A 14435-nucleotide genomic window follows, 5' to 3' on the forward strand; every position below is an offset into this window, starting at 1 on the left:
TGTTTAGATCTAGCATTTTCTGTTAGTAAATTATAAATAGTTTTATGCTGTAGGCTTTGAGTTATTAAGAAATGGATTAAAATATAAGGAAATTTACTTTTTCTAGTCTAGTGTTCATGAGGAAAAGATGAGATTTTTGAAATTAAGTAATGAATGATGCTGTTTTACTTATTGCATTAGTTGGATCCCATTGGTATAATGTTATTTTTTAATTAAGAAACTTTTTCTCTTAAGTTAACAAGGTGAAAGACATGGAGGATAGCGGGATCTGTGAGCATGCTAATGTGCTTGGGCATTTTGAGATAAAAGAAGAGGTAGTGTTGGGTCTCTTGAAGAACATTAAGGTGGATAAGACTTCAGGGTCTGATGGGATATACCCCAGGTTATTGTGAGAGGCAAGAGATGAGATTGCTGGGGTCTTGACCAAGAAATTCGTGTCCTCTCTAGCCACAGGCGAGGTCCTGGAGGATTGGCGAGCAGCTAATGTTGTTCTGTTATTCAAGAAGGGAAATGGGGATAATCCTGGAAACTATAGATCGCTGAGTAGGGAAGCTATTGGAAAGGATTCTTAGGGATAGGATTAATGAGCATTTCAATAAGCATGGACTAATTTAGGACAGTCAGCAAGGCTTTGTGCGAGGCAAGTCCTGTCTTACGAACTTGATTGAGTTTTTCAAGGAGGTGACTAGGGTGATTGAAGGTGGAGCTGTGGATATTGTCTACGTGGATTTTAGTGAGGCATTCGACAAGGTCCTGCATGATAGGTCATCCAGAAAATTAGGATGCCTGAGACCCATGGTGACTTAACTGATTGGATCCAAAATTGGCTCTCCCATAGAAGAGGGGATAGTGGTGGATGAATTTATTCTGGATGGAGGTCTGTGACTAGTGGTGTTCTGCAGGGATCTGTACTGAGACCTCTGCTGTTTGTGATATATCCAAATGAGTTGGATGAAAATGTGGATGGGTGGGTTTGTAAGTTTGAGACAGTACAAAGATTGGCGGTGTGAAGATTGCCAAAGGATACAGTGGGATATTGATTAGTTGCAGATATGGGTGGAGAAATGGCAAATGACCTTATTAGTCAAGGCATTGAGTTCAAGAGTCAGGAAGTTGCATTGTAGCTTTTACAAACTCTGGTTAGCCTGCACCTGGAATATTGCATTCAATTCTGCTCACCCTATGACATGGAGGCTTTGGAGAAGGTGCAGAAGAGGTTCACCAGGATGTTTCCTGGATTAGAGGGTATGTGCTATAAGGAGGGGTTGGACAAACTTGGGTTGTTTTCTCTTGAGCAGTGGAGGCTTAGGTGAGATCTGATAGAAGATTATGAGAGGCATAGACAGACAGCCGGTGCCTTTTTCCCTGGGTTGAAATGTCTAATACTAGAAGGCATGCATTTAAGATAAGATGAGTTCAAAGGAGGTGTGGGGCAAGTTATTTATACAGAGGGTGGTGGGTGCCTGGAATGTGCTGCAAGGGGGTGGTAGTGGAGGCAAATACAATAGAGGTGTTTCAGAAACTCTTAGATAGGCACATGAATGTGCAAAGAATGGAGGGATATGGACATTGTGGAGGCAGAAGGGATTAGTTTAGTTAGACATTTAATTACTAGTTTAATTAGTTCGGCATAACATTGTGGGCCGAATGGCTTTTTTTCTGTGTTGTGTAATATGTTCACAAGCAACTGCTACTGCTTAGCAAATATTGTATGCTTTAGTTTCTACTCTGGCTTGGGACATGATTTTGGAATAATCTCATGAAGAAATGATTGCAGATGACCTTCTGATGAATGCAGTAACTAAATGACAATGAACTTGCAATGGCATGAAACGTTTTTGATCAGTTATTTTATTCCTGTGTTGAATAAAAAATCATGTGATTTGCAAAATTTTGCTCATCTTAAAAAGAAAAAACATCAGAGCTTTTTTTTGTGTCATCTTATGGATTTTTAAACAATGTGTTATATTTCAATTGCAAGAGTTTTGATTATTTTGAAATATCTCTGGGGTGAGAGTGACCTGGTAATTGAAAGTGTTGCAATTTGGCAGAATTTAGCAGTACTCCACCTTCTGATGAATGCAATGGCACTTTGTTTTGTTAACTACACTTCTGTATCATGGCAACAAATGGATCATTAAGAGCTCAGTATTTTGCATTCAATAATGATTTGTCATTTTAGTTAACAAAATGTTAAAATGGTTGATTAAAGCCTACAGCCAAGTTTTTTTCACATTGAGTTCTCAAGACTGAGTGCTGCCTTTACTCAAATGTCTACGTACTGTCTCATGTAAATCTTATGCAATTCCAGTTTGTTAGTATGCTCAAGGCCTGGCTTGCTCAGATTATATGTTCCAGCCAATTTTGCAGCATGTATCCCTGTTTGGCATGTTGAGATGTCAGGAACTGAGCACATTGTCAATCCTCTACCAGTTGAATAATGATGAAGTTATTTTAACTGTTAACTTGGAAAGAGATTCCTGTTGTAATGATCCCTGTGCATATTTTATTGCTGCCCAGAGAGCATTTATAATAGCAATCCCAGATTTCCTATAGCTCAGATTTAAAGAAGATCCTGAGAGGCAGGATATATGAACATTTGGAGAGGTATAATATGATTAGGAATAGTCAGCATGGCTTTGTCAAGGGCAGGTCCTGTCTTATGAGCCTGATTGAAATTTTTGAGAATGTGACTAAGCACATCGATGAAGGGAGAGCAGTAGATGTAGTGTATATGGATTTCAGCAAGGTGTTTGATAAGGTACCCCATGCTAGACTTATGGAGAAGGTTGGGAGACATGGGATCCAAGGGGACATTGCAGTGTGGATCCAGAACTGGCTGGCCCACAGAAGGCAAAGAGTGGTTGTTGAAGGGTCGTATTCTGAGTGGAGGTCAGTGACCAGTGGTGTAGCTCAGGGATCTGTACTGGGACCCTTAATATTTGTGATTTTTATAAATGACCTGGATGAGGAAGTGGAGGGATGGGTTAGTAAGTTTGCGGATGACACGAAGGTTGGGGGTGTTGTGGATAGTTTGGAGGACTGTCAGAGGTTACAGAAGGTCATAGATAGGATGCAGAGTTGGGCTGAGAAGTGGCAGATGCAGTTCAGCCCAGATAAGTGTGAAGTGGTTCATTTTGGTAGGTCAAATATGTTGGCGGAATATAGTATTAATGGTAGGACTCTTGGCAGCATGGAGGATCAGAGGGATTTTGGGGTCCGAGTCCATAGGACTCTCAAAGCGGCTGCACAGGTTGACTCTGTGGTTAAGAAGGCATATGGTGTATTGTCCTTCATCAATCGTGGAATTGAATTTAGGAGCCCTGAGGTATTGTTGCAGCTGTATAGGTCCCTGGTCAGACCCCACTTGGAGTATTGTGCTCAGTTCTGGTCGCCTCACTACAGGAAAGATGTGGAAGCCATAGAGAGGGTGCAGAGGAGATTTACAAGGATGCTGCCTGGAATGCGGAGCATGTCTTATGAAAGCAGGTTGAGGGAACTCGGCCTTTTCTCCTTGGAGAGACTGAGGATGAGGGGGGACCTAGTAGAGGTGTATAAGATGAGAGGTATTGATAGGGTAGATAGTCAGAGGCTTTTCCCCAGGGCTGAATTGGTGGCCACAAGAGGACGTAGGTTTAAGGTGCTGGGGAGTAGATATAGAGATGTCAGGGGTAAATTTTTTACTCGGAGAGTGGTGAGTGCGTGGAATGGGCTGCCGGAAACGGTGGTGGAGGCGGATGCGATAGGGTCTTCAAAGAGACTGTTAGATAGGTACATGGAGCTGAGTAAAATAGAGCGCTATGGGTAAGCCTAGTAATTTCTGGGGTAGGGACATGTTCGGCACAGCTTTGTGGGCCGAAGGGCCTGAATTGTGCTGTAGTTTTTCTATGTTTCTTTTTTGTTATTGAAAAGGAAGAAAATTGGTTTTAGATGGACAGTAATGGGAAGGAAACTCATTTTCATGGTAGTTATGTCTCAGTTAAGTGTTTGGCAGTATATAATTGCCAGCAAGGTTTTTGAGATTGAAACTCTTGTTATTCTTGTGCTGCCCGGTGGAAGGAGTAACTAACTTTTCTTTTTGTGTCCATTTAAGATCCAATATCTATCGCCAATATGTCAAATGGATAATTTGCAAGGTGAACTTTGAGGGTAGACCTTCCATTGCCTAGAGTCACCAACTGCTTGCCCCTGCAGCCAAATTGACTCCAGGAACTCATCACCACCTCCAGACTCTCAGACTATTAAAGAAGTCAATGTGATTGACATTGCCGAATGTTTGTGAAATCATTCAATAACACTGGGGACACTTAAATTTTTTTTCATTTAAAAAGCTCAAATGTACATTCAAACTCAAAAAATAGACTTTAGAAAATTGAAACTAAATTAATGAAAAAAATTGCTAACCTCTTTCATTCATTAGGGAATTTCCTGTGCTTGTGCACCCTTAGGCTGATGGGGACAATCTTCCCTTGGTCTCCTAAAGCTGACACTAGAAAAGCTGCCAAGCTCTCAGCTTTAGGAGACCAAGGGAAGATTGTCCCCATGAGCAATACAGCAGCTACAGTTGGACGCTGGGCAGAAGATGCCAACATCAACTTAGGCTGAAGCTAGTGCTGGAAAGTGGAATTTCCATTAGGATAGTCGTTAAGCTGTGGCATTAGCTTTCATATTGGAATGGAATTCGTATTGACCTGTTCTTTCTGACTCAAAATGCCTTAACATATTTGAGTAATTTTCAAATGTTAGCAAATGGGACTGTCAACAGCCAATTTGAGCTCCCACAAACCATAATGTGACACTGGCTCGGTAATATGTTTTATTGCTGCTGATTAAATGATAATCATTGGGCTATTTGATCATAGTGTGCACACACCATTCTGAATTGGAAATATTCCTTTATTGCCACTTGGTCCAAATCCTGTAACTCCATACCTAACGTCAGTGCAGAAGGGCATTTGCCAGAAGGACTGCATTGGTTTAAGAGTGCAGCTCAGCAACAACTTCTAAAGACAGTTCAAGATGGGCAATAAATGCTGACCGGGCAATAAATGCTGACCTAGCAACAATGCCCAAATCCTGGAAAATTATTTTAAATGGAACAAATTTTCCTTTACAAATTTGCTATGGAAATATTTTCTATAAATTAAGTATTTAATTCAGCTAACATTTCCATTCCTTCTCCTTATTACAATGTGTCATTTAACCGGGCATGCTAATATATTAAAAGCAAGGTAGCTTCATTTATTTTGTGGATAATGTAGCATTCGTGTTATGTAGAGAAAGACTAGTTTCATTATGTACTGAACATAGAGCAGTACAGCACAGGACAGGCCTTTCGGCCCATGATGTTGTGCCAAACTAATTAAACCGATGACTCTTAATTAATCTAATCCCTCTTCCCTGCACATTACCCATATCCCTCTTCCCTGCATATGCCTGTGTCTATCTAAAAGTCCCTTAGATGCTCCTATGCTATCTGCCTCTACCACCACCACTGGCAGTGCATTCTAGGCCCCTGCCACTCTGTGTGGGGAAAAATAAACTTGCTTCGCACATCTTCTTTATACGCTCTTTCTCACACCTTAAATATATGCCCTCTTGTACTAGATATTTGATTTTTTTTTTACTTACAGCGTGGTAACAGGCCCTTCCGGCCCAACGAGTCCATGCCGCCCATTTTTTTTAAACCCAAATTAACCTACCCATACGTCTTTGGAATGTGGGAGGAAACCAGAGCACCCGGAGGAAGCCCACGCAGACGTGGAAGAACGTACAAAGTCCTTACAGACAGCGATGGGAGTTGAACCCCGATCGCTGGCGCTGTAATAGTGTCACGCTAACCGCTACGCTACCGTGCGACACTGGCCGTCTACTCCATCTATGCCCTGCATAATTTTATAAACTTCTATCAAATCTCCCCTCAGCTTCCAGTGCTCTAGAGAAAACAGCCCTAGCTTGTTCTGTCCTCGGAGCATATGTCCTCCAACCAGGTAGCATCCAGGTAAACCTACTCTGCACCCTCTCCAAAGCCTCCACATCTTTCCAAGAATGAGGTGACCAGAACTGAATGCAATACTCCTTTAAAAAATGTGGCCTGACCAATGGTTTATAAAGCTGTAACATAACTTCCTGTCACTTGAACTCAGTGCCTTGACTAATGAAGGCAAGCATGCCATATGCCTTCTTTACCACCCTATCAACCTGTGCAACCACTTTTCAGGCACCGTGTACCTGGACCCCAAGATCCCTCTGTTCGTCAACACTGTTAAGGATCCTAAACTGTGTACTCTTCCTTTATGTTGGATCTCCCAAAGTGCAGCACCTCGCACTTGCCTGGATTGAGAGATATGCCACTCTCTGCCCATATCTGCAACTGGTCTATAATCCCTCTTTGTCCTTTGGCAGTCTTCTGCACTATCCACAACACCACCAATCTTTGTGTTGTCTGCAAATGTACTGGTCCATCCTACCACATTTTCATCCAAATCATTTAGACAAACAACCGAGGTCCCAGTACAGATCCCTTCAGAACACCTCCATCCAGAATAAAACCTATCCACCAGTGCCCTATGTCTTCTACGGGCAAGCCAATTTTGGATCCAATCAGCCAAATCACTGTGGGTCCCATGCGTCCCAATTTTCTGGATGAGCCTACCATTGGGACCTTATTCAATGTCTTACTAAAATCCATGTATGCAACATCCATTGCTCTACCTTCATCACTCACTTTTGTCACCTCCTCGGAAAAACTCAAATCAGATTAGTCAGGCGTGACCTGCCCTGCACAAAGCCATGTCTCTGATTAGTACACGTCTCTCCAAATGCTCAGACATCCTATCCCTAAGGATCTCTATTAGTTTCCCTACACCTGACGTGAGATTCATTGATCTATAATTTCCAGGATTATCCCTATTTCCCTTCATGAACAATGGAACAACATTAGCTCCCCAGCTAGAACCAGCTGCCAGTGGAAGTGGTTGAGGCCAGTACATTAGATACATTTAAGAAGTATGTGGACAGGTATATGGATGACAAGACTTTAGAGCGATCTGGGCCAATAACTGGGAAGTGTGATTAGCTTGAATGTACATCTTTGTCGGCATGGACAAGTATGGGCCAAAGCTCCATGCTGTTCAACTCTTTGACTCTACCCACCAGTCCTCCAGCACCACAGCTTTGGCTAGTGAAGATACAAAGATCTTGGTCAAGGCCCTGGCAATCTCATCTCTTGCCTCTCTCAATAACCTGGGGTATATCCCATCAGGCCTTGGGGACATTCACCTTAATGTTTTTTAAGAGACCTAACACTACCTCTTTCCTAATCTCAATGCCCTAGCATCTTGGCATGCTTCACTCTGATCTCGCTATCCTTTACATCTTTCTCTTTGGTAAATACCGACACAAAATACTCGTTTTAGATCTCGCCCACCTCCACTGCACAAGTTTCCACCCCCAAACCCCCACTCCCTTTATCCATGAGCAATCCTACCCTCTCCCTGGTTATCCTCTTGCTCTTGATGTATGTGTAGAATGCCTTGGGATTTTCTTTAAACCTGCTCATCAAGGAGTCTTTATGACCCCTTCCAGCTCTCAGTCCCTTCTTGAATTCCCTTCTGGTTCCCTTACAGTCCTCAAGTGCCCTGTTTGATTCCAGCTTCCTAAGTTTTACATACGCTTCCTCCTTCTTCTTGTCTAAATTAACTATCTCGTAATGCAGGATTCCCATACCTTGACATCCTTGTCCTTCCCTCTTACTGGAACAAACTGATCCTGAACTTTGTGCAGCTGGTCTTTAAACAACTTCCACGTGTAAGATGTGGATTTGCCCGAAAACAACTCTTCTCAATTAACTTTCCCCAGCTCCTGTCTGATGCCTTCATAATTTGGCCTCCCCCAATTTAATACTTTCATGCAAGGTCCACTCTAATCCTTATTCATAGCTATTTTAAAGCCTAAGGAGTTGTGATCACTGTTTCCCAAGTGTTCATTCACTGAAAGTTCATTCACCTGGCCAAGGCTCACTCCCCAGTACAAGATCCAGTCTAGCCTCCCTTCTTGTTGAACGATCTATATACTGCTACAAGAAACCCTCTTGGACACACCTAACAAATTCTGCCCCATCCAAACCTTTTGTACTCAGAAGTTCCCAGTCTATGTTGGAGAAGTTGAAGTCACCCACACTGTTGATTTTGCTCCTTTTCATAATCTGCCTGCATATCTGCTCCTCATTGACCCTATGGCTACCCCCTGTCTGGAATAAAACCATCAGAGTGATGACACGTTTCTTATTTTTGAGTTCTACCCATATAGACTCAGTGGATGATTTCATTGACTCCATTTCTTCCCCTCTGAGTGCAGCTGTGATATTGTCCCTGATGATTCATGCAACCTCTCCTCCTCTTTTGCCTCCCTCTCTATTCCTTCTAAAACATTGAAACCCTGGAACATTAAGCAACCAGTCCTGTCCCTTTCTCAACCAGGTCTCTGTAATTGCCACAGCATCATAGTTCCATGTACGTATTTCCATGGAAAATAAATGGATTCTGTTTTAAATTTTTAATTTAGTTTCTGTCCTAATGCAAGTAAATTTAGCTATTTTGAATGGATATCTCTTAGAGTCATAAAGTAATACAGCAAGGAAACTGGTCCTTCAGCCCAACTTGTTCATGCCGCCCAAGATGCCCATTTGCCTGCATTTGGCCCATATACCTCAAAACTTTGCAATCCATGTACATGTCCAAAATGTCTTTTAAATGTTGTTATTGTACCTGCCTTAACCACTACCTCTGGAAGCTCGTTCTACATATGCATCACCCTCTGCTAGAAGTTGTTGCCTCTCGGGTCCCTTTTAAATCAAGGAGAACGTCTTCAGTACAGCTGCAGTTATCTAAATCATTAATTGACCTGATATTAATTTTTGCATGAAATGTATGGATAAACTGTATAATGGGGTACATCTGTGTGGTAAACAAGGAAACCAATGCTGCATTTACTCTGATGTGGCAAACTGAAGAAATCCTATTAGGATGTCAGCAACTCAAATATTTGATCATTATCACAGGTGGCTACCAGTGGCAGTTACTAGTGTGTTTAAATTTCTACATAAAAGAGGCAGAATAGGAATATGAAACAATATATTTGCTGATGTTGAGGAAATAAGGCAACCATGCCCAATTTATTTTGTTAGATACAAACAATTTTCCTGCAAGGCACCTGTTTATAGGAAAATACTTGCGGCTGACCATGGCATAGCTTTTGATGAGTTGTGGTGCTGTCTTAACATTTAGAAGGTAATGACTAAGCTCATGTTGGGTCATTTTGCAATGCAATATAATAATGTCACTACCAAGAGATACAGTTATTAGAGTCAGTTATACTGCCTTTTTATTAATGCCAAATTACAATTGCTAAAAGGCCATCCTGGTCACTGATCAAATTGTTGCAGATTTGCTTAGATTTCTGGCTGTAGGAAGACCCATGCCAAAGGACTACAAGGAATGAGCAACGTAGATGGCCAATGAGTTCAAGTACAGAGTTGTACCTAATTGAAATAAAGGCAAGAAATGCTGGAAATATCCAGAAGGCTGACAGTATTTGTAGAATGAAACAGAGCTGACATCTCAGATCAATGACATTTTATCAGAACCTGGAAAAGTTAGTCCATTTTTTGCAGAGCAGGAGGAATGGTGGAGAGAACAAGGGATGTCTGTGGACGGAGACCCGGAGAGACGCAAGCGGTTGATCCGTAGGGGGTAGATGTACAGGAGTGAGAGTAAAGAATTGCTCAACCTGTTATACCTGAACCCTGCAGTTGCAGGGAATCTGAAACTGAAGAGAATAGTGGAAATACTTAGCACATCAGTCACCATCTGTGGAGAGAGAAAAGGGCATTAACGTTATACATTTGATGACCTTTCATCTGAACTGGCCAGTTCTGATACAAACTGGAAATCTAGTTAATTGAAATTGTTGAATTATGCTGGATCCTGAGGGTTGTAATGAGCCATGTCAGAAGATGAGATGCTGTTTCTCAAGCTCACATTGGGTTTTGTTTGAACAGTAAAGAGGCTAAAGGTCAGAGTGGGGATGGACTGGAGAATGAAAATGACAGACAATTGGAAACTCAAGACTCTCGTGTGGGTAGAATAGAGATGTTCTGCAAAGTTCTCACCCAATCTATATTCGATTTCTCCCAGTGTAGAAGAATCCACATTGTGAGTACTGAATGCATTATACTAAATTGGAAGAAATCAAGTGAGCCACTGCTTGACCTCTAAGGAGTGTTTGAGCCCCTTGAAGTCAGAAAAGAAAGAGATTAAATGGCGGGTGTTGTGAGAAGGGGAGTTCATAGAGTCATAGAGCTGTCTAGCACAGAAACAGACTTGTTGGCCCATCACGTCCACGCTGACCTATGTAGTTATCTTTTGCAAGCCTATTTACCTGATTTAGTCCATAGCCTTCTGTGCTTTGGTGATTCAAGTGTTTGTCCAGATGCTACTAAAATGTTGTGAGAGTCCCTCCATCCCTACCATGGAAAATATCTGCTTTGTATCTCATAGAATCATAGAATGGCACAGCACAGAAATGGGCACTTCATCCCACTGTGTCTGGCACGACCGTTTTGCCCATCTACACTAATCCCAGTTGCCACCTTCTACTCCTTGCCTATTTAAGTGCCTTTTTAAATGTCTCTTAAATGTACTGTTTGTATCTTATTCCAACACCTCATCTGGCATTGCAATCCAGGTATCAACCACTCTGTGTTTTTAAAAAAAAAATTCACTTCAGCTCTTACAACTTGTTCATTTCACCTTGAACCTATGCTCTCTTGTTTTTGATACCCCTATCATGGGGTGAAAAAAGGATTCTGATTATCTGCCCTATCTATACCTCTTATAATTTTCTATGTCTCTATCAGGTCACTACGCAGCCTCCTTTGCTCCAGGGTAAACAAACCCAGCCTATCCAAACTCTATCCATAACAAGTCCTGCAATCAGGCAGCGTCCTGGTGAATCTTCTCTGCAACCTTCACCATCACAATCACATCCTTCCTATCGTGTGGCACACAATAGTCCAAGTCTGGTCTAACCAGTGTTTAATAAAGTTGCAACATAACCTCCCAGCCTTATATTCTGTGCTCTCAACCTATGAAGGCAAGCTGAGGTAAAGGTCAATTTGGCAAGCAACAACAGCACCAGCCTCATCAGAAGGTTTGATGATGTTGCGGTTAGTCCTTTGTGAGCAGAATACTGTATGTTCAGAGAGTAAGTTGAAGTGAGCAAGGGCAGTGGAAAAATGGAGATTGTCGAAGTCATGCTGTCAGCTAGTAATGAGTTGATGTAGAGAGGTAAAGAAACTTGACAAAGAGACTAAATATTTTTTTCAATTAATTTTTTGAAGTTCACGTGAGCTGAAACAAAACTTGATTGTTATGCAATATCTTTCGTCCAAGTAAAAGGTTTATTGCATAAATGACAACAATTAAAAACAGACTACAATCCAATGGAAACAAATAAAAAATTCTCAATGCTTTTCATTCTGCATGTCTTTGAAATTCCATTGTTAGCCAAACATAGCATTAATTCAACATTGAATTCCTTAAGTTACCTGGCTCTTCATTTTACTTTAGTGCTAAACTTACTTTTCTGATGTACTTTCATATAAATTTGGTAATTAGATGATTGTTATTTAATTTTATTGTAGTTTTAATATATGCATTTTGTTTGTTTACAGTTGGATGAAAAGACTGAATCATTTTCTCGAGTGAGTAACAATCAGTTCCATTATTCCATCTCTGTTCCATTGATGAAGTTGTTAGCTTCCTTCTGAATTGGGGGAAGAAATAGTTTGTCATAAAGTTGTCTTAGTGTTGTGTCCAAGGTGAACAGAAATTTATAGAAAATTCTAGTTTTTCTATATTTAATATATTTGAACTGCTTTTAGATAATTTGTAACACAATAATAATGTATTATACGCAATTGTGCCATTTATTAAATACCATTAAATTAGTCTTGGTTCTAGAATTGTTGCAACACACACCACCATTTTAGCCCTTTGAATCTTTGCCAGATCCCAACAGACCAATCCTGTCACTCCCATTAACGATCGTGACCCCTAGCTGTGCTCCACTGCACTGTAAATTATATTTCTCAAGTACTGAACCTATTTCAATTTGAAAAATTTAATTAGTTCCATTTCCACCATCCCTACAGGCAGCGAGTTCCTGAAAATCGCAACTTCCTACTTTTTTCTGAATGAAAGATTTTCTTTCTCATTCTTCATACATTTTTGGCTAACATTTCAAATCTGTGCCCCTGGTCCTTAGTATTGCATGGCACGTATTCTTCCCTGTCTTTCTTTTCTGAATGCCTTGTATCGTGGAATGAACATAGAACAGTATAGCACTGAACAGGCCATTCAGCCCATGATGTTGTGCCAATCTTGGTGCCAATTTATACTAAATATCCTCCTCCTGTTTATTGTCCATATCCCTCCATTCCTTTCATATTCATGTGTCTACCTAAAAGCCTCTTAAGCTCTACCAAGCTGCCTGATTCCACTACTACCCATGGTAACCCATTGCAAGCACCAACCACTCTGGGTTTCTAAAAAAAACCTGCCCCTCATGTCACCTTAAACTTCTTCCCCTCACCACCCCCTTCCCACCCCCAACCTTTAAAGCATGTCCTCTAGTGTTTTGAAATTTCTACCCTGGAGAACAGATTCTGATTGTCTACCCTATCTATGCCAAATCTTTTTCTTTAAGGCATGTTTCAGTTATTGCAAGTATATAATCTACGTGGCTATTTGTACATGCAACTCACCAGCCTTATTCAGCACAGATGCGTTCTAATACCTGTTTTTGTATCCTTCAAAGTCTCTCTTGGTGTGCTCCCATCTACAACGGTATACAAATAACCTGCTGAAGGAACTTAGTGGGTCAAGCAGCACTGTGGAGGGAAAGGAATTGTTGACATTTCAGGTCAAAATCCCGCATCAGGACTGAGAGTGGAGGGGGGAGTGGTGCAACAGAAGCCCGATGTGAGTGGTGATCTGAGGAGGGGTGAAGGATGATGGGCAGGTTGAACCAAGTAGGAGAGGGGAGGGGTGAAGTTGGGAGACAGGCAGGTGGGTGAACGATGGATGGAGTAAGAGAACAAAAAAAGAGGCGGGGGAGGGTGTATTAAAACAGGACTTGGGTTCTTTTGGGTTCCTTTCGAACAACAGAATTGGTAATGAAGACACCACAATTTCATGAAAAGTTTGAGTAACTGTATTTGACATAACTAAAAACAACTAAACACAAAGGAAACCACGGCTCTAACCACAAATCTAATCTAACCCAAATTAAAAGAAACAAGACCAAAACTCCAAACTCTCTCACTTAACACTTCCCTGGTAAAATCGAGCTCACGTTTGCATGCAGTTCTCAGTGATACTTAATGGCATCCAGTACTTAGCAACATTGCGTTCTCTGCCACTCAGTCTATTGCCGAAGGGGAGCCCTGGGATACTTCAGCAAGACGTGAAGGGGCTTGACAGTTGCCAGGCGTTGGCTGTGAACCAACCTGTGGAGAAGCTCCGAAGGACTCTCTTGCGGGCCGCATCTTTATAGTCAAGGAGGGCTTTGTGCCCCGTTTGGTCCTAGCATAAAGGATTCCACACCTTTGCTAAACCTTTCCATTGTTTTCAAGAGTCACTAGTGCAGAAAAATTCCACTGTTAATGAACAGATAAAAATTCCAATCTTCTAGAGGGTGGGTGGCTCCATGAGTGTGTAGCTGAGAAATTTTTGTGACAAACTCAAACAAAGCCCTGGGCTCTTGTCTGATGGGGCAAATTAACACTCCCCATTGTCTTGCTTGGCTGAAGCGTACCCCGATTGTTTTGCAAAACTAGGCGTTTTACTGCACCTGATTAATGCTTAGGGCTACCCTCCACATTGATGTCTTGCTGTTTCACACGGTTTCGGTAACTCTTGGGGAAAAACAAATAGTCCTAACAGAGAAGGAGGCTTCTTTTAACCCTTTAGTTACATCAACAGGAAAATCATTGATCGTTTTCATTTTACCACAGAGGGTGAAGGTATTTGTATTGGTTTATTACTGTTGCTTTTACTGAGATACAGTGAAAAGTTTGTTTGCATTCGATCCAGGCAGATCATGCCATACATACGTACATCACACCATACATGACAGCTGGAGGGTGATAAACAGAAACAAAGGCATATTGAATTCATGTAATCAGTCTTTCCTGTTTGTGTCAGAAAGGCACAGATCTAATTGCTAGTTTGGATTTGGAACTGGTTTACCCATAGAAAACAGAGAGCAGGGGTGGAAGGCTGTTATTCTGTCTGGCGGTCCATGGCCAGTGGTGTTCCGCAAGGATTGGTGCTGGGACCTTTATTGTTTATGATGTATGTCAATGATTTGGA

The 14435-nt window shown here is 41.5% G+C and overlaps 1 protein-coding gene across 1 annotated transcript in view; it reads left to right on the plus strand.

The window, feature by feature from the left end:
- LOC127574522 (leucine-rich repeat flightless-interacting protein 2-like) overlaps positions 1-14435 on the plus strand; it is a 200185-nt gene that overhangs the window by 114822 nt on the left and 70928 nt on the right. The window contains 2 exon segments of the mRNA XM_052023564.1: positions 8617-8625; positions 11735-11764. Of these exon segments, the coding sequence (XP_051879524.1) occupies positions 8617-8625; positions 11735-11764 (39 nt within the window).

The sequence above is a fragment of the Pristis pectinata genome, chromosome 9, assembly GCF_009764475.1.
Source record: "Pristis pectinata isolate sPriPec2 chromosome 9, sPriPec2.1.pri, whole genome shotgun sequence".
Lineage (NCBI taxonomy): Eukaryota > Metazoa > Chordata > Chondrichthyes > Rhinopristiformes > Pristidae > Pristis > Pristis pectinata.